Genomic DNA, 21071 nt, shown 5'->3' on the forward strand with positions numbered 1-21071 from the left:
AGTATGTTAACAGAAGAGAAGTAGCCTCTTGATTCCTTTACTGCTGCAAATGGCTGTTTTTGCCTTGCTTATGCAGTAGAGGGGCTCTATAAAATAGAGTGCCGGTGAAGAGGCATCTCCCTTCATTTGGAATGAAGCCCCTTGTTTCCTCCTGGTCTTTTATGGAGGCTGTCAGCATGTGTTTATACAGAAACAACTGAAGAATCCATCACATACCCTTCAATTAAACAAAAATTGCACGATTTCCAGAGCTTGTGGGATTAACCTTAAATAGTAATTATATAGTTCTAATACAAAATGTGAGAGACCTCATAAAACCTCATCAAACTCAGTAACAGTATATTTTAGGCAAACCCTGAGGGTTTAACAGTTAACATTTAATGCCTTATCATCCATCTTTATCTTTGTATACAGCTCAAGAAAATGGCTAGAATTGTCTCAGTCTTCTCTGTTTTTAGACTTTGCAAAAATGAGTGGTCCTGTTCATTTTTGGGGTTCGTTCTTATGGTATCCCATTTGGCTTTTTTAAAAGCTCAGCTCTTGTTCCAGCATTTTTCTAACTGATCTATATTTAGTCTTTTAAAAAAATCTAATCCAGTTTTCAACAAGATTGGTGAAGACTATAAATTTGGTTGATATCATCATGCATTTGCAACTATACAAGCTTTTATTGTTTTCAATAAAATAATGAAGCAGGAGTTGTTGTATCTGATTTTTTTTCCTAACAGTGAAAATTAAAGGTCAGAGTTGGAAGGAAAAGTTGGATCATTTGGTGGCTTAGTCATGGGCCTTTTGATATTTTCATGCCTAGGTGACTGGGTGGATTCTGGTATAGAATTTTACCATATAGTTTGTTAAAAATATTTATTGAGTACTTACTATGTGAGAGGCACCCTGTTATTCCCTGTGGTCAGAATGCTATATAACAGAGTTCCTATCGTCATGGAACTTGCCGGTAGTTAGAGGATTGATGTTAAACTCATGTATGCATAATTGGAGCCAGTGATAGGTGCCATGAAGGGGAAGGACAGCCGCAGCAAGAGGGTGCATGACCTTAGGGAAGATGGCCCTAAATGTTTGAATTGAGACGTGAAGGATGAGCTAAGGGCTACATAGGTGAAGAAGGGGGAAGAGTGGACTCTGGGCAGAGGGGACAGCAAGTATGCTGCAAAGGCCCTGAGAAAGGCTTGGAGCATGGGAGGCATGTAAAGTTCAGGCTGCAGTGCAAAGAGCCAGGGCTTGAGGGGCTGGCGATGAGGGGCTGGCGATGAGGCTGAAGAGGAAGGTGGAGAGCAAATCATGGGCAATGACGTTGACATGTTTTAAGCAGGGAAGAATCTGACACAGTCAGATTTGCTGTTTGAACTGATTATGCAAGGGTGGAAGCCAAAAGACCAGGTTATGGCAGTAGTCTAGTCAGGAGCTGAGGGGGCACTGGGGAGGTAGCAGTAGAGGTGGAGAGATGGGGACACACTAGACAGAGATTAGCAATTACTTGATGGCATTTGTAGTTTTTGAAAGTGTTGGCTTTCAATACAGCAAGACCCCCTCATGATCAGACATTACTCATGTAGTTCTAGTCAGATCACTGATTGGTAAACTGGAAAGAGAAGTCTTATTTTGGTTAAAACTGCTCTTGGGCCTTGATTGAGGAATGGTACTTGGAAGGGTGTTTTGCTGAGTTTTTACCAAGGAAAGAGTGAGACCACCTGGTATAGTCAGAAAAATCACCAGGGCCCACAATTTGCCCCACCTGACATCTGTGAAATTCAGACCAGAGTAAGCAAATGAACAATTTAAGATGCTTATACTGAACTGCATGTGGTAGCTGTTACTCAGTGGCCAGTACGTTACTGTAGAGAGATGTTGACATTTCAGACTCTGGTGGGGGTGGGAGATTGAGAAAGGATTAAAAACAATGCCTATCTTTTTTTTTTCTTTTGCTGAGGAAGAGTCACCCTGAGCTAACATCTGTTGCCAATCTTCCTCTTTTTTTGCTTGAGGAAGATTAGTCCTGAGCTAACATCTGTGCCAGTCTTCCTATATTTCATAGGTGGCTTGCTGCCACAGCATGGCTGAGAAGTGGTGTAGGCCCATGCTCAGGATCCGAACTCACGAACCCAGGCTGAGGAAGCAGAGTGCACCAAACTTAACTATTACGCCACGGGGCTGGCTCCTGCCAATCTTTTTTTTTTTTCACCCCCAGTAAGGAAGATTGGCCCCAAGCTAACGTCTGTTGACAATCTTCCTCTTTTTTCCTCCCCAAAGCCGCTGTACATAGTTCTATATCCTAGTTGTAAGTCTTTCTAGTTCTTCTATGTGGGATGCTGCCACAGCATGGCTTGGTGAGTGGTGTGTAGGTCTCTGCCCAAGATCTGAACCCACAAACCACGGGCCACTAAAGTGGACCATGTGAACTTAACCACTATGCCACCGTGCTGGCCCCCCTGCCAATCTATTTTTAACATTTGATTCAAAAAATTTTCTTTAACCTGGTGTTAAAATTTTGATGTCTTAATAGCTTGTCATGACAGATTTGATTGTAGCTTCTGTTTATTGTCTACCCCAATCTGCTTTTCCTCTTTGGAATATTGACAAATTTTCTAGTTGTTGAGACATTTCTTTCTTAATTACTTTGTGACAAAGTGGTGAAATAGAATCCGCTTCTAAGAAATAGCTTGAGTGTTAAGTATTAGCTTACCAAGTAACATGATTTTTCCTCAGGCTGACCCACTCAGCTACCCAACTAACAGACCCTGTCACTGTTCTAGGTCAGAAGAAACCCATGATGTGATTCTTATTTCCTTGTTGTGAATCAGCAAGAACTTGTGCTCTTATTTTTGTTATTCCTGCTAACCAAAAGAAATGAATATTTCATCATTTTCTTGGGCACATATCATTATAAGAGCTTGTTTATTTCCAACAATAGCTAAAATGAAGTATTTCCTTAGTGTTTATAGTGTTGAAACTATTACTATAGTTACTGCCATTTAAAAATGATGCTAGTAGCATAGTTCAAACTTAAGTATTGTGATAGTGATGGTTAATGTGGAAAATGACTACTCTGCTACAACATGAAATGCTGAGAGTGTGGACCCTCCAGCAGGCCTGCTGGCAATTCATGTCCCTGCTATTCCATTTACCAGCTATATGACCTTGAGTAAGTTGCTTAACTTCCCTGCTGCTCAGTTTCATCACATGTAAAATGGACATAACAGAAGTACCAGATTGTATATATAAAGAACTTAAAAATACTACCTCAGCGTGATTAGTGCCATAACTATTATACAGGAGCTAACTGATTTTGTTGTATTTAGCAAGCACAGAAAAGTTGATAGGAAACAATGCTCGCTATGACTATAGTAAATATTCTTATGTATTCTTTTTGTTTCTTCTTAGCCTTTCCGAAGCCCAAGTGGGAGTGTGCGTTATTTGATTCTTATTCTGAGTCAATGCCAGCAAACCAACAACCCCGGGACTTGAATCGGATGGAGGTAAAAGATTTTCATATGTTAAATATATAAGGATGTGTGTAGAATTAAATCCATTAGCCTATGTTCTGTACAACCTCTGGAAAATCCACTTTCATAACATTTTCTCTTCATACTTAGTACTTACTTTGAGGCTCAGCTTTTCAAATCTAGATACCAGATATATCTATAATTATCTCTTTTTCTCTTCTCCCTAAAACTAGGTTTGGTAAAAAATAAGCAAAGTAGTCTCTTGACCTTCTAGAGGTGAAATTTAGGTATAGCCAAACTAAGCCAGAAAAATGCTAGTCAAGTTATTTACTTTAACCAAGCTTTAATTCTGAAGTAAACATTGTAAAGTTGTATTTTTAGTAGCTGAGTATTAACAAGGTATAATGAACCACAGCAGTTCTGAGAGGAGGTTTGGGAACTATATGTGAGGGCCCCAGACCACATTCAAAACTGCCTTCTCCCTCAGGGTTTTAACTTTTGCACCAAATGAAGACTGTGACTCGATGATCCCCAAGAGAAAACCAGAGAATTCCCACAGTGGTGGGCCATTGATGTAAGGGCTTAGCCATGTGCTTAGTGGTCCTTAGGTATGCATCAATAAATAGGAGTCGTTATGGTTATTGTTAATATCAGCACTGTCATCATTATTATCATCACCATTATGATTGCTATGATGCCAACTTATCTGCTGTTCCTGTCCAAAAAGAGTCTGGAAATGTTTAATAAATGGAGGTTTATTCATAGGCTCCTATTGTAGTCCTCTCACCCTAGTTAAAACCATTGCAGGATGATAGAGGGTCAAAGACAGGATTCAGAACCATTTCTTTAATTTCTTGTAACTGTGTGTGATTATTTATTCTTTCCCAGGGCGCTCTCATGCTTATAGTCTGTGTTATAGATGACATCCTCTGTGAGTGAATCAAGCCTACTTCTGCAGTACTTGCTCTGATAACATCTCTCTTGGCCTCTCTGCTACTCTCTCTTTGGGTCATAGCCTCCATGTTACTTTCCTCAACAGATTTCCACTCGTGGGAAAAAGATAAAAGGAGAAGTGATTTTAGGAGTGGTAGATGTGCATTTGAAGAATTTTGGCTTTTTAAATAGTCAGTTTTCATGGCCCTCGGTATACTCTGGGGCTGCTGCACTGGTCTGGAGAGGTTTGTCTGTCAGGCCAGGACAGACACCTCTACAGCTCTCTTACGCAGTTGCCCTGTTTTTTGTTTGTTTGTTCTTTTGCTATGGGTCCCACTGCTGGTGTAAAATTATGAGGTGGTTAGGTAATTTACTAAAAAATGTCATAAATTCTTATTATTCCTAGATAAGCGTTTTGTTCCAACTTGTCATCATATCAGATAGTCTTTGCCCTTCCAATAGAGACAAATAATACTGTTGTTTTGGAGAAATTAATTACTGACTCACGTTGCTTTCCCCCATGTAGTAATTTATCATCTGTCTAAAAGGAAAGGAGCAAATATACAGGTGACTAAGAAATATGGAAATGGAGATATTTTTAATACGTGCATGTGCACATACACACACACATGTCCTTGATGACATTATGGATACTCACTTTTATGGATGTTATGTGCAGCTAGTTTTATATGCTTTTGTATACTTTAACTGGTTCCTTTGTGGGGGGTAGGGGGGATCAGGTTAAAAGCTACCTGGTCTTTGCTTTGCCCTGCCCAAACAAGAAAGCAGAAGAACAACAAACTCTTTCCCAACAAAACTGATTTTAGGAGGTGGGGTGCTTTTAGATAATGATGTAATAAACAAAATTCGGGGGCAAAGTAATAAGATTAATTAATGATTTGGCCATTCAAAACGTATAGGTCAGATTTTAATAGCTAATGATTAAATATTTCATGTTCTTCTAAACTATTTTATTCATTGTTCTTTCTACCAGTCTTTTAATTTCTCTTGAGTGCATGCATGGAGTTTAAATAGGTCTTGGTACCAGCCCTCTGAGGGATGACTCCATATAGGTGTTTGTGTTGTGAATGAAACTGTAGTTGATTCAGGACATGAGAAGTTTGCTCAACAGTACATCTTTTTCTAGAGACAGCAGAGCTGTAACCATGTACTTATTTTTATCAAGAATTAAAGATTAAAAGGGCTGGCCTGGGGGCATAGCGGTTAAGTTTGCACACTCTGCTTCGGTGGCCCAGGGTTCACAGGTTTGTATCCTGGGCAGGGGCCTACATACCGCTCATCAAGCCATGCTGTGGTGGCGTCCCACATGCAAAATAGAGGAAGATTGGCACAGATGTTAGCTCAGGGCCACTCTTCCTCAAGCAAAAGGGGGAGGATTGGGTATAGATTGTTAGCTCAGGGGCAGTCTTCCTCTTACACACACAAAAAGAATTAAAGATTATAATTTCAGTTATACTTCTTTTTAGAAGTGTATTTTAGATTGCTGGATTTCTTTCCTTTTAAAACAACTTTATTGAGATATAATTCTCATAGCATACTCATCTAAAGTGTACGATTCAGTAGTTTTTAGTATATTAACAGAGTTGTGCAACCATCACTGTAGTTTAATTTTAGAACATTTTCATCACTCCAAAAAGAAAGCCTGTACTAATTTAGCAGTCATTCACTATTTCCTCCTCCCCCCAGCTTCTGGTAATCACTAATCTATTTTCTGTCTCTGAATTTGCCTGTTCTGGACATTTCATATAAATAGAATCATACAATATGTGCCTTTTTGTGACTGGCTTCTTTCACGTAGTATAATGTTTTAAAGTTCATTCATGTTGTAGCATGTATCACTGCTTCATTCCTTTTTACTGCTGAATAGTATTCCATTGTATGGATACCACATTTTGTTTCTCCATTCTTCAGTTGATGGACATTTGGGTTGTTTCCACTTTTGGGCTATTAGAAAAAAATGCTGCTATCAACATTCATGTACAAGTTTTTGTGTGAACATATGTTTTCTTTTCTGTCAAGTATATTCCTAGGAGTGGAATTGTTGGATCATATTGTAACTTGTGTTTAACTTTTTGAGGAACTACAAAACTGCTTTCCAAAGCAGCTGCACCATTTTACATTCCTCCACCAGCAATGTATGAGGTTCCGATTTCCTCACATGCTTGTTAACACTTGTTATTGTCTGTCTTTTTGATTTTAGCCATCCTAGTGGGAGTGAAGTGGTATCTCATGGTGGTTTTGATTTGAATTTCCTAATGATTAATGATGTTGAGCATCTTTTCATGTCCTTATTAGCCATTTATAAATCTTTTTTGGTGAAATGTCTGTTTAATCCTTTGTCCATTTATAAGTTGGGTTGTTTATTATTGAGTTGTAAGTGTTTTTTATATATTCTGGATATAAGTCTCTTATTAGATTTATAATTTGCAAGTATTTTCTATTTCTTTGCTTTTCCTTTTCTTGATAATGTCCTTTGCAACACAAATTCTTTTTTATTTTGATCAAGTAGAATTTATGTATTTTTTTCTTTTGTTGCTTGTGCTTTTGGTGTCCTGTCTAAGAAACCATTGCCTAATGTAAAGTCATGAAGATTTACTCCTGTTTTCTTCTAAGAGTTTTATAGTTTTAGGTCTTACATTTAAGTCTATGATTCACTTTGAGTTAATTTTTGTGTATGCCGTGAGAAGAGGTCCTACTTCTTTCTTCTGTGTACGGATCTCCAGTTGTCCCAGTATCGTTTATTGAAAAGAGAATTTTTTCCTGTTGAATTGTTTTGCACCCTTGTTGAAGATCAGTTGTCCATAAATGTAAGGGTTTATTTGTGGATTCTTAATTTTATTCCATTGATCTCTATGTCTTTCATTATGCTAGTACCACACTGTCTTGATTACTGTAACTTTGCGGTAAGTTTCGAAATTGGGAAGTGTGAGTCCTTCAACTTTGTTCTTCTTTTTCAAGGATGTTTTTGCTATTCTAGGTCCCTTGCATTTCCATACGAAATTTAGTACCAGCTGGTCAAATTATGTAAAAAAAATGAGAAGGATTGCATCGAATCTGGAGATGAACTTGGGGATTATTGCCATCTTAACAATATTATGTCTTCTGACCCATGGGCGTGGGATATTTTTCCATTTATTTAGATTTTTGAAATTTCTTTCAACAGTGTCTTTTTCTATTTCTTTTTATCAACACTTTCTACTCCTAAATCATTTTCTTCTACTAAGGATCTGATTTATAATGCAGGTGGGAGAAGAAAATGAAAGAAAGGCGCTGTTAAGATACGTTCTTTGTTCTCTTGGAGATAGTAGACTTTGAATAGGAAATTACTTCTGGAGCCTACATTGTAATGCCAAGAATGATCTGCCTGAGGATTGTCAAATCCTAGATCAGGTTACCACCAAACAGTACTGTAACTCCATTGTTTGAAACAGTTTAAAAACAGAAGTACTGTTTATCTCTCTGCAGTTGTTCAGATTCTATGAGGTAAACCAGTTAATCTTTTGGAGCACCAGATAGCTTCAGAAATACCCTACTTCCTTTAAGCTTAAAAATTTATCTTTATTTGATTTTTTTGAATGTGTTTAAAATAAAAAGAATATGAAAAGGTATATACAAGTCCTCCTCCAATCCTTTTCTCCATCTACCTTCGACTTTTATATATCTTTCCAGAATTTGTTTATATATATATAGCAATATGAATATATATTATTCTTTAATCTTATCAGAGGTCTTAGAGTGCATGTTCCTTGAGAGTTTATAAGAAATAAATTTATAGTAAGTAGATTTTAAACTAATCAATACTTGATCAATTTGGGTATTCATCTTATTAGTATAGGTGGAGACTTCCTCCTTAAGTGAGTTAGGAGAAGATTTTGTTCTGCTCATCAGTAAAATTCTCTTATTCCATGACAAGGAGGTTATTTGAATTAGGAGTGAACTCTCTCTGCATAACAGATCCTCATGAATACCCACATTATGGGACCGCTTGTCAGAACTTCTCTCTGCTTGTGAAAAAGTACATAAAGTATAGGTTTGTTCTTGACTGAATGGGAAAATGCTACATGATTCTCTGACTGAATCCCACACCAGATTCAGATTTAATGCAGTCTACATGTATGCCTCGATCTGAATTATTTTTTCCTCTGTGCATATAAATTTTTCAATACAAATGAACTTATACATCACTAGAAACCTAAAAAATGCATTAAATGTCAGGGTTTACTGAAGACAGAAATATTGGCAGGATATATAGCTTTTAAAGTATTTTCATTGTATTTGCATATCACTTAATTTCCATTCCAACTCATATAATTAATTTACTTTTCTTTTCCAAGAAGCTGTCTATTAAAGACATGGCTGACTTTCCTGTCCCTATCCAAGATGTGACTGGTGATGACAAACAAGGTATGATAAGAATGAGTGTTCTTCCTTTAGGGACATTCTGCCTATGTTTCTTTGTCTACTTCTCTTGGAATGCCTATGTTTCTTTGTCTACTTCTGGAGCATATGAGGACCATTCTCAGTATATGAACACTTTAGGATGGATTAAGTAGTTCAAATTATTGTCACAAAACTATATATCATAAAGTGGTAACAAGAGCTTGAGTGTCCAAAGCTCCTCAACTCATTGGCTCCTTACTCACTACTGACACTCAGGCTACTCTGACACATTAGATTGGAATCTGGTTGTACTAACTAGGGATGACTGGAAGCTGAAACAATGAAGAGCTTAACATCTTGTGTTGGCAGATATGATCCTAGAACATCAATATAAACGCACATTCGTACACAGGTCTAATCCAGGAGGAAGTTATCTTCTGTGGAGAGTTTTTGTCCCTGGGCTTTATTCTGTAACTGTGGGTACGAGACTGTGACGTGGAGCCCAGCAACAATTTGCCCATCTTAGTGAGTGGGTGAGATGCAGTGCAGCACGGTGTTCCATGTTATAGCTACCATCAAGCAGAGAGATGAGTTGGCCTAGGAGTATCTAGAAGAGCAGGAGGAACCCTCCCACACCTCCATACTTCCGTATAATGCTTTAGAATCTACCAAGTTTTTCCTCATACACTGCCTTATTCAGGCCTCACAAAACTATATGGAGGCTGGTATGTTTTATCACCTAAAATTTAGAGGTGAGTAAACTGAAGTTCAGGCAGTGTGAATCATTTTCTTAGTAAGAAAAAGAGTGGAGATAAGAATCAAGATTTTTTAAATCTCAAGCCAGTATTCCTTCTCTTAGCTGATATTGATTCACTAACTGTGAATGAGAGACTTATCTGAAGGCACTAAAAATCAGTGAAGCTATTTCAGGATTTATTGTTGAGACCTGCCATTGATGCAGCTTTGTATGGGAGTTATACATGAAAAATAAGTTTTCCACTAGGAAACAGTAATTGCATGCTCTCTATTTAAATATTTGCTCTGGAAGGGCAGGCAGAACTGGACATTGTCTGCAGCAGCGTGTACTCTGATCACTCTCTTTGCTAGTGGGTCCTAGCCTTGACTGCACATTGAAATAATTGGGTGAGCTCTAAAAATACTGAAGCCTGAGTCTCACTCCCAGAGAGATTCTGATGTTGTTGATCTGGGTGTCAGGAATGAAAGGGGGAAATTCCTGATACTTCCTGGTAGTACTCCTCCTAGCCACTAGAAGCACTCACTGGACAGTTGAAAATACTGCTTTGGTCTCTGTAGGAGGAGAACCTTATTTCCATGCTTTAGGAGGTCTTTATTGTTTTAGTAAGTGCTATAGCAACTTATAATAACACCATTTTTATAAGTGATGATGGGGATTCTTTGTTTTAATGTAATGTGCTTCAGAAATAAAATTTTACAGTTTTTCTTTTCTTTTCCCCTTTCTCTCTCCTGTTCTTTAAAAATGAAACCAAACACTGCTAGCTTTGAAAAATACTGTGGATGAAGTCTTACCAAAGGACATGTCCGAGGATCCAGGTAGGAGAAAACTATTTTAATATATTTTTATGTAATTATTTCTAATTAAAAAAAATAATTTCAGTGAGTAAAAGATTGGTACACCTGTGTTAGTGTGTATGTTTCTCTCTAAATATTTGTCTTGTGTCTTATTACACAGAAACTTTTTGGCATTTTTTACCCTTTCCCTCTTTTCAGGTATGAGAAGAGGGTGATTTCTTCTTAAGTTCTGAATTTAAGTTTCGCTGAAAGGGTCACTGAGTTTGAATTTAGAGTCTCATTGTTACTAAGTGTAAAATTGAGAAGGCTTGGAGTTGAGAAGATTTCAACAAGCCGTTGTGGTTTCTGTGTAGTGTAAGGAGATGGTGCAGGTAGACCAACTGGAGGCCCACAATTGAAATTCCCATTTCCAAAGCAAAAATGTCAAATATTTTCATTATACTTCACCACCAGGAAGGTAAGTAAATGTGCTTATACGTGGAGTGGATTCCAAGGAGAAGAATAAAAGTTGTGTTTGCCTAGGTTCTTGTAGAGTCGGAACTGTGTCTGTGAATGGTGGAGGCCTGTGTCCTCAGCTCTTGATGGAACCATCATTGAACCAAGATGAACCTAGTTAGAAACAGACTGGCTAGGGAAGGGGATACTATTTGGAGCTCTGGTTATGAGGACATGAAATAAGTTGCTCCTTTCTCTTATTATCTCTCTTAATATTTAATAAGTAAATCATGTTTGTTTTGGTTAGCTAGCTATCATCCTAGGCTTATTTGTTTAAAGTTGGAACAAAGGAATCAATATAATATTGAGGCTTATACTATGGTACAATATTTCCCAAACTCCAAGTTCATTCAAGGTTTAAAAGAGAGAGAGGGGTAGATGGAGAGGATGGAGTGAGGGGAGAGGGAGGCGGGGAGAGAGAGAGAGAGAGAATGATTATGAATGAGAATATATGATTGATTTCAGTGATGAGGCCTAAGAATCTGTATTTTTAGGCAGCCCCTCAGGTGACTGATGCACAACCTATTTTGGGAACCGCTACCTCTAGAAGGTGATGTTAAGAAGTAGAAAATTAAGATTGTAGATCAACCATGACTCTAAAAGTGGTAGGAATTCTCGAGCCTAGTTTTGGCTTTTGAAACTGATTCGGCTTCCTTCATCATAAGGGGAAATGCTCTATTTGAGTAGGACAAACACCTGAGGTAGGTTCTTTCCAACTCTAATTTCTGGAGCTAAAGTAGGTAGATCCCAGTTTTTGTAAACTTCATTTTATGTTATTAGTAAAAGCTATTTAAATTTGGAGGGTTAAATTGGTGCTGCTTCAACAGCTTTTGAGGCTAATGACTTCCTATTTTTTTCCATGAGCATTGTGTGTTCTCTGGGGCGTGAGCTGTAGATGTCATTTTTACCATTCCTTCATTGAATAGGGCATGGCATCACCAGACAGAACCTCTCAGGGTGTGCCACAGTGCGTGAAGTACTTCTGAATTTGCTTCGCAGTCTGCCTGGGAGCGTGCTATGTGGTTTCTGATTTGTTCTTCCCACTGCTGCCGCTTTTTGGAGTGGATATGAGGAAATCCCTCGTCTTAAAATGTATTTGATACTCTATTTTCTGGGAAATGTTTTGGATTCCCAGCTGGAGACACTAGAGTTTCAAGATGGTAGTTTCTAATTCTGGATGCTGTCTACGCCATGTGGACAGTTCACCTCAACTGAGTTGCTGCCTTTTGGAGAATTAAACTTTAAGCTTGCCCTCTTATCCCGTTTCTGTTTCCTGGAAGAGTGTTCTAGGAAGTTGTTGTTCTTCTCCCCTCCTCCTAGCTAAATGAGAAGCTATGATCTACTTGTTGGCTTCTGCCTGGATTCCAACACAATATACCCTTGCCATTTTTGCAGATACTCACATGCCCCAAGTGCTGAGTCTGACTTTCAGGGGCTTAGAGGCTGATGGAAGACTTAACTAAAATAGTGTTCTCCAGCGTTTTCTGATCTGAAACCTGTGGAGACTTTCCAAGACATACCTGGGATATATTTTTGCAGGTAGAGGGAGAAGTGTCTCCTTGCTCTGCTCTTCCACAGTAGGTGGTAATAGTGATGATAATAATGATCATGGTAATGGTGATGAAGATGATGATGTGGTGGGTTACAGATAGGGTGGGGCAGTGTTATCAGGGAATGAGAGTATTCCTTGTTACATATTTTTTCATATGCCCTTACCCTTTCATTATATAAGGTGTATATATTAATGGAGTCTAATAGATTTCTTAGATACCATCACATTGCAGCCTAATTCAGCAGAGCACACTCCACAATCATGATCTTTTTCTTGATTTCTCTAGGTCATGCTGAGGGTATTAGGCCTGTTCGCCCTCACCCTGTGCTCTTCAGACTGCCCCGTTGGTGATTCTATCAGCTGCCCATGCCCTGCTATCACCCCATGGTCTTATGGGGTAGAGCAGTTCTCTCCTTTCATTACCTGCTCCCACCAGCCCCTCCTTTGCTGTCCTAGAAGGAACTAAATTTGGAAACCAGATTTCTAAGCTTGAAAAATTAGGAGCACTCTACAGCAGTAATACTTTGCACTTCTAAAATACATTTAGTTTTCAAAGTACCTTCACCTTTGTATCTCTCCCTGTGAGAAAGGGGCCGTATTTTTACCTTCATTCTGTAGGTGAGGAAACTGAAGTTCGGAGAGGTAGGAGGAGCACCTAGGCTTCAGGACTCCTGGCCTGGTCTCTACTGCTCACCCATACCCCTCACCCCATCTGTCTGTCTATCTCTCACCAGCAGGGTTCATCCCTCCTTCCACGCCCATTCCTACCCCAGCAAAAAGACAAAGATAATGGCAAGTGACAAAGGAATTAACTGTCACCACAGTCTGTTTTGGGGAACAGTGTTTTAACATGGTTGAGACTTCTACCCACATATTTCTGGAAAGCACTGGGACCTGAGGGAGAAGAGAGGCTCGGAGCCAGCTGTGGGCAGCCTGCTCAGAGGGCAGCCCCCAGCTCTGTGGTGAGTCTGGTCACACTGTCCACCCAGCCCCAAGGCAGCCTTCTTGGCTGGAGGAGAGGCTCCCCTTAGGCTGCTTTCCTTTGCTGCCTGGGGTTTGTAGGAGGGGGAGTAGTTTTCCATCTACGTGCAGGTGCGAGTGCACCATAATGAGCAAGACAGGGCTCAAGCTGCCCATGCTTTTCAGGGCTCTGGCATCGTTTCAGTGGTTTGACGTTGAAAGATGCCTGTGTTCTCACTACAATAAGCCAAAGTGCTTAGGTTGGGAGAAATGCATCTCTCCTGCAGCTGACCATATCTAAGGGAATATGTATTGCTAGTTTGCTTTGTGCTTTGTAAGCATTTCAGCTCCCCTTTCTGCCCTGCTATTCTAACCTGAGGATTTTAATGATCATCATAAACTCAGGTTGCTTCATACCAAGGAGGGTTTTTATCTTTGGAGCAATGTAAAAGAGGATGGGAAAAAGCAGTGAGACATTTTCTTTCTAGAAGAATTTGTGCAACCAATGTACAAACTGTATTCTCCTTGTTCTTAGTAGCACTTTTTCTGCGAATTTTTATGATGAAAAATTTGCAATGTGTGTACAATCTTAGAATAGCTAGTGGTTTCTAAAGTTGTCTTCCATAGAGGATTGAAAACATAAAAAGAGGATTAATGTTTTTGTAAATGTCTCTAGTTACTCCCAACAACTTGAGGTGGGAAAGTAGGCTCCATGGATTCAGTAGTGAGCAAGTTAGTTTATCATTTAAATTTGATAGGGGAAAGTTGTATGGTTTACAAAATATTTTAATGATTTCACCTCATAGTATTCTCTGTATGATTTGGTCACAGAGATGTGGGACACAAGAATATTTTCTTACAAGAAAAGCTGCATAGCTCTTTTCAACTTACTTGTGGGAGCTTTGATTTCTTGTGGTCATGTTACTCTGGGAGCGTATTTTAAGAAAATCTAAAAAAAGTGTAGCCCAATAGATTTCTTCACAGCCTTTAGAGGAGACTGGTTCAAAATCTCTTACTAGGCTGTCATGATAGACCAAGAAACCCTCAGGTCTGAACCCATCATTATGTAAATAGGTAACCTCTTGATAGAGTTGTCTTTTTAGACTGGAATTTCCTCATTAATCAGCTTAGATTTGAGAGTGGCTTCTTAGATAGTGCTATGATGAAAGGAAAAAATGTTGGTTTTTCTTTCCTTTTAATTGTGCCTTTAGCTTTAGAAATAAAATCATGAAATTGTGAAAATGTGGAAGCGGTCAAGTTCTCCACAAGGACACCTATACCTCATGTTTACGTGTTGATGTGTTCTGTACTAGCCCAGGTGCTGCATATAAATCTGTTTACCCGCAGAAATGAAACCCAAGCAAACAACAACTAATCTTTGTTTCAGCCACTCCCAAGGATTCCAACAGTCTCAAAGCAAGACCAAGATCCAGGTAGTGTTCCTTTAATTTCTGCTTCAGTGCCCTTTTTTGCCCTGTCCTTGACTAGAGATAAAACCTCCCAACCCAAAGCCCAATCCCCATCTCCTTTTCTTTTAGATTTAAAGCTTAGAGTGTAGGTGAGTTCACTGGTCATGAGAGGCCTGACTGGAGCATGCAGTGCTGCTGGGGAGACTCTTAGTTTCTGTGTTTGTTAGTGCTGGAAGATGGTGGCTGCTGCTCTCTGCTCCCCTGACATGAAGAAGTGGCTTGTGTGATATGTCCCAGTTGTTGCAGGGGCATATCACACAGTATGCCCCTGCATATGAATAGGGGGAAGTAGCTTCAGAAAGAAGGAAGTAAGGTTAAAAGGTAACTGTGCACTCTGCTTTGATGGCCCAGGGTTTCGCCGGTTCAGATCCCAGGTGCAGACATGGCACCGCTCGTCAGGCCATGCTGAGGTGGCATACCATATAGCACAGCCAGAGGCACTCATAACTAGAATATACAACTATGTACTGGGGGGGCTTTGGGGAGAAGAAGAAGAAGAAGAAAAAGACTGACAACAGATGTTAGCTCAGGTGCCAATCTTAAAAAAAAAAAAAAGGTAACTAACACTGAAATTTACTCTCATGACAAAGTGAACACCAAAAGATAAGAAGCCTAGGGGATAAACTCTAGAGTAGGGAACAAAAATACGGTGATTTCAGTGAGGCTTGAAGCTTCAGGTAAGCAGCACTTAGGATCTTTTTCATCCTATCTTAGAGCCTCTTCTCAGCTTCATAGTTTTTAAATGGTAGAGGCTAGTAAAAGAGGGAGAGCCAGTAAGATAGAGCTGTGGTTGACATCAGACACCAGAAGGGAGGAGCAAGGAGAAATACAGAAACACTAACAGAGCATCAAAGAGGGGAAATGATGTTGGGACCGCTCTTCACCAGCAGACTGCACTGTAAGATAGGACACTACGTGTGTGTGTTTCAAGTCTTGCTTTGGCTCTTAGTGACTTTTTTTCCTCCTTTGGCTACTAGACACATTCCTGAAAAAGTGAATTTAAATCTGATCATATTTTATATGATTGAAATACTGACATTTAAGGAAATCTTGTCTTCTTGTAAATCCGAGTTACTCCTTAGTTTATCTATGTCTAGATTTTTTATAGAAGATACAGATAATCTCTATTCATATATTTTTTAAACAATAGATCCAATAATTCATTTTGGGAGGAAAAAAAGGTATGCTCACTGTTTCTATCTATGGTTACCACATTTACTCATCTTTTTTTGAAAGGATGAATGGATCTTTTACAAATTAGTCCGTGCTGGCTTTAGGATGTAGGAATAGTAGCATTTATCTGTCCTTTTGTAGGGAAAACTTTGAGTTGCAGAAATCTGCTTATGTGTATTATGTTAACCATGAGTTGAACCTCACAGTTTTCACTTCTGCTGACTTCCTGTCTCTCTCAAAGTGAGTGAAATTATAAAATCTCATAGTCACGTACTCTATTATTAATATCTCTGGCTAAATTTTATATATTCTTTTAGGGATTTGTCTCCTGTTCTAATTTGGATGCTTTTATTTTCAGTACTGCCACCTGGGTCTTTACTGAGACCAAGAGAATCAAATTATTTTTACCCTCCTGTTTAGAATAACAAGGCTTTGTAGAGATTGTAAAAGAAAGAGGGAAAAATCACCATTCTAACACTACTGCATTCATCATTTTGTTGATTCCCTACACATTTATATTTTAATTGGTTGCAGTCATAGTTTTACAATATCACTTATTTGCTATTCATGAACTTTCCATGTGAAAATATAAATACACAAGTTATATATGGAAATGAAATGAGATTTGTGGTATTGGCATAGTGTACTTAACATGTATGTGTGCATATATATATATATATATACGCACACACATTATTGTTTTATTGTTTCTTTGAGTGAAAAATGTCACTGAAGCTATATCTGGCATAGAAAGTTCTTTTAATTTCTAGCTAGGGTCCCTTTTTTTCTTTTGGTGAGGAAGATTGGCCTGAGCTAACATCTGTTTCCAGTCTTCCTCTTTTTGCTTGAGGAAGCTTGTTGCTGAGCTAACATCTATGCCTATCTTCCTCCACTTTGTATGTGGGATGCCACCAAAGCGTGGCTTCGTGAGCGGTGTGTAGGTCTGCACCTGGGATCCGAACCTGCATGTCCTGGGCTGCCAAAGCAGGGTGCGTGAACTTAACCACTATGCCACTGGGCTGGCCCCTCTAATTTCCTTTTTTGATCAAGAGTTCCCATTTGAAAACTTTGTTATCCTTTCATATCAGTTCCCTTTACTCTGTTGAAAGTATTAGAACATTCTTCCTGCTAGTTCCTGCATGCCTTTGCCTTGTTTGTCTTGCCAGTTATATTACAGGGACCACCCCAGAGCACGTCATGTGCCATTATGGTGGCTTTATTAAAGATTGCAACCCTGCATGACAACCAAAATTCTCGACTATCACAGAGAAACCTGGAGGAACTTATTCGGGAAATAAAAACTCACTATGTCAAAACCACCTTTACCAAGAACTGAAGTTGCTTAATAATAATTGATAGATTCTAATTTCCTAAGTGCCACTCTAGTAGCTAAATATTAAGAAGAGTTTTCTGAGGTTAATTTTTCTCTAGGACACATCTCTGACTCAAGGTCATTTTCTTCTTTGATGTGAAGTTAGCCAAGAAGCTGAATAGAACAGATGTGCACATCCACTTCTTAGAAGATCAATCTGGAACTCATCCACAGACCTATTTCTAAGCAATAGACTAGTGTACTGAGTTGAATTAATTTAGAAACTAAGCAGGTCTTTAATAAATAGTCTAGGTGCTACTACCAAAAGATTTCTTCCCTGGCTCATAAGCAGTATCAGAACATTTTTAAAATGGAATTTAGAAAGAGAGACTGGAGTTTGAATCAAACCTATGTAACTTTCTAGCTGTGTGACCTTTGGCTAGTTATTTAGTTCTTTTTTCTTTAAAAGTCATTATTGGAGTTACAGTCTCAGAAGTTGCCTAGTTAGCTACGGCCTTTTTAGAGATTGAGGGAGAAGGCTAAGAAGAGGCTTTTGCTTTGAAAATTCCCCCAAACCCATATTTCTTGTGGTAAGACAACCTAGAACCCTTGATCTGACTGATGTGTGTTTTCATTTCCTGAATTTCATTTGTGGCGTATTCCCTTGAACATTTGATTCTTACTCTCAGCTTGTCTGTCCCAGTTCTATATGTGCCTGTCATCGCATTTGCATGTAAACAGGAGAAAAGTTCTGCAATCAGTTAATACCTTGAAGCCCTTCTATTAAAAAATATGGAAGTACCTTAAGTGGGAGGGTTTACGTGTTATTAACAATTTCAATAGAAACTGATTTGAATTTACAGAAAGCTTTTCCTTTTAGGTAAATTCAGGTCTAAGGTATAATAAGAGCAAAGAGGTTAAAAAAGATTCTGATTCACGGTTGGGATTTGGGCAATTATTGCAGATAGTAGCATCCAAGGGACAGTAGAATTCATGGTTGCTTTGGGATCTCATCAGTCCTTTGCAGTCACTTTGACTTTTGGGGGTATTTTCCATTTCAGCCCAACTTCTGAGAGTAAAGCTTTGCTGTCTCCCTTCTGACCCTTCCTTATTTTGCTGCAGATCTTACTCTAGCACCTCCATAGAAGAGGCCATGAAAAGGGGTGAGGACCCTCCCACCCCACCACCGCGGCCACAGAAAACCCATTCCAGAGCCTCCTCCTTGGATCTGAATAAAGTCTTCCAGCCCAGTGTGCCAGGTGAAGTGCCCCTCTGCACCCCAGCCTTTCCCTTTCCTGTTGGAGTCAGTGGATGGGTGTCTGCCGCAGAGGCCTTTGCGCGTCCAGAAAACGGGCAGACCTGGCTCTTGCCCATCCCGGGAAGGTCTTCACATTGCTATGATATTCTTGGGAGGGAAAGCGGTTCAAGGTAGATAGATATCACATGTGTCTGGAGCCTTGCCCACACTTGCTGTGGGTCAAGAATTAATGAAATTCTGTACCAAGAGGATAAAAATGCTTCAACCCCAGACAACCACTGAGTGCGTGGCTGGGGTCTTGTTCTTGCATCATGGTAATTTGTATACAAGATTGCTGTCTGTCATTTCCTCAGACTCTTATGCTGTTCTTGTGCAAAAGATCTTGGTGATCAGTGCCTGGCCAGAGTCTTCTGCATTTTATCCTTGTGGTGAAGATCCTGTGTCCTGTAACGTTTAATACTTTCTAAAGTTGACTGTTGGTTAGGTGATTGGTGGAGGGGTCTAGGGCAAGGATTTATTCAGGTGGGTTACTCTGGGTCTTCTGGGGCTGGGACATTCTTGAGCCAGCTGCTGTCCAGCTGGGCTAGAGGTCAGGGAGGTCAGAGGTCCTGTCTGCTCCCCTGGCTGCCTGTGAAGTGGGAGACATCCTTCCAGGGAGCCTACAGAACAGCGGATGAGAACCATGCCTTTACTTTAGTGAAGGTGGTAGGATACAGCGCTGTCCTAAGTGTTATTTTGGGAGCAGCAAGGGCCTTTCTACTGACTAATGCAGGCAAGCTATAAATACAGTGATTTCCTGGAACTTCTTCTATATCTATGTGCATTTTAAATCAAGCCAGCCTCAGATGCTAGTGATTTGCAGATTATTATCTTTTCTACTAAAGCAAGAAAAGACTCTCCTTGGCTCACACATTAGCATGACCTCTGTGTCCCGGCAGAGCTCAGCATGTTTTATTTGTTCTAATAAAGTACTCTCCTCACAGTAAAGTTATAGATTGTTTTTTAATATACTAGAATCTGGAACTCTCTATGAAATTTGATTCTCTGCCATGAGTTCATCAGATAAAAATTTGCCTTGAATTTTCTCCCATACTTTGATCCAACTTCTGGCATAATTTCATAGTAACTGGTATTTGGGGTGGGAGTAGCCACAGATGATGATGCTATAAAAATTTCACATGGCTGGCGGATTATGACCTAGAAGATTTTTCTATGGATGCAGGAAGATTAAAACAATCTGGGAAGCTATCTCAATACATTTTCCTTTCAAGGAGAGATGGTGGAAATGTACGAGCATCTCTCAGGCTGTGTAACCCTGAAAGGTGTGCCAGCTGTGTTGGAGAATGGATGTGCTGTGGCTTTTACAACATTGCATCATATAGTGGAAGAGACAAGACTGGAGTTGGTCTCCAGCTCAGCTGCTTATTAACTGTTTGATTTTCAGCAAGTGGCTTAATCTTTCTGTATCTCAGATTCCTAATCTGTAGAATAGGGCCAATACTGCATGGAATTGTAGGGTTTTGGTGAGATAATAAACGTAATCCAAATAGCACCATGTCTGGCCCATAGGCACTCATTCCCACAGAAGACCAATGAGGAAAGGGAGTCTGAGGATAGAGCCCCCTGACCCCCTTGACCTCCAGTGGCACAGCTCTGTGATTCGTTCCCCACAGGTCCTTAGAGGGCTTGCAGAGGGCTGAGCCCCAGGTGTCTGCTGTATACCTCATTCATTAACACAACTTTTCTCTTGGCTTTCTTCCCTCCTGCCCTGTCTCACTTTCCCCACACCCAAATAAAATACCTGTTCTCAAGTCCCTGGGAACTGCTTTCGGGAGAAAGCTTAGGGGCTTTCTTTCAGGAGAAACCTGAATTAAGACAGCTTCTTTTTACATCTCCAGTGTTGATATGACTCCAAGAGGAAAAGTATTTTGGTTTGATAAATGCCAAAGAATAGCTAGGCGGTTGACATCTGTATTCATAGCCTAATTCCATTATCTTTTCAGTACAGGTTTACACAAATGAAATTTTAATGAGCAGCTTAAATTGATCACATGAATAACAGAGCATTTCTGCAGTATAAAAAGCAGGTGGTACCATTGCGTCTACTTAATTTGTTTCCATGTTGGTTAATTCTCACAGGAAAGTACAAGAGTCTAAGTTGTGCAGAATTTGAGTGTATTGCATATTGCAAGAAATTGCTTATTAAAATTCTGACAAACTAGGAAAGCACGAAGTGGAGTATAAACCTGTGCACCCAGTGAGAACCATGTTGCCTGTGTAGTAACCCCTCTGCTGCATTTGTCTTTACGTGTCGCTTTAGATAAACTGGGTCACACTATAGTTTCTGTCCTGTATCCTGAGCTTCCCAATTACTCGTCTTTCTAGTTCATAATAGAGAGCTGCATCATTTCTTTTAATGCCTGTGTGATACGGACGTACCATAATCAATTGTGCATTGACAGAAATTCTTCTCTCACCCTCTCTCCCTCTCCTTGTCTCTTCCCCT

General features: G+C 39.6%; 1 protein-coding gene across 18 annotated transcripts in view; it reads left to right on the plus strand.

Moving 5' to 3' along the window:
- Positions 1 to 21071, plus strand: part of REPS2 (RALBP1 associated Eps domain containing 2) — a 245308-nt gene that overhangs the window by 146404 nt on the left and 77833 nt on the right. For 12 of the 18 annotated variants that reach the window (XR_011499666.1, XM_070502324.1, XM_070502328.1 and 9 more), the window contains 5 exons: positions 3400 to 3494; positions 8750 to 8819; positions 10314 to 10367; positions 14741 to 14786; positions 18430 to 18566. Coding sequence is in view for 17 of the 18 variants with exons in the window: in XM_070502324.1 (XP_070358425.1) it covers positions 3400 to 3494; positions 8750 to 8819; positions 10314 to 10367; positions 14741 to 14786; positions 18430 to 18566 (402 nt within the window). In the remaining variant the exon portion in view is untranslated. The remainder of the gene's footprint in view (positions 1 to 3399; positions 3495 to 8749; positions 8820 to 10313; positions 10368 to 14740; positions 14787 to 18429; positions 18567 to 21071) is intronic. The other 6 variants (XM_070502327.1, XM_070502329.1, XM_070502330.1 and 3 more) reach the window with 3 other exon arrangements.

The sequence above is a fragment of the Equus asinus genome, chromosome X (genome assembly GCF_041296235.1).
Source record: "Equus asinus isolate D_3611 breed Donkey chromosome X, EquAss-T2T_v2, whole genome shotgun sequence".
Classification (NCBI taxonomy): Eukaryota; Metazoa; Chordata; class Mammalia; order Perissodactyla; family Equidae; genus Equus; species Equus asinus.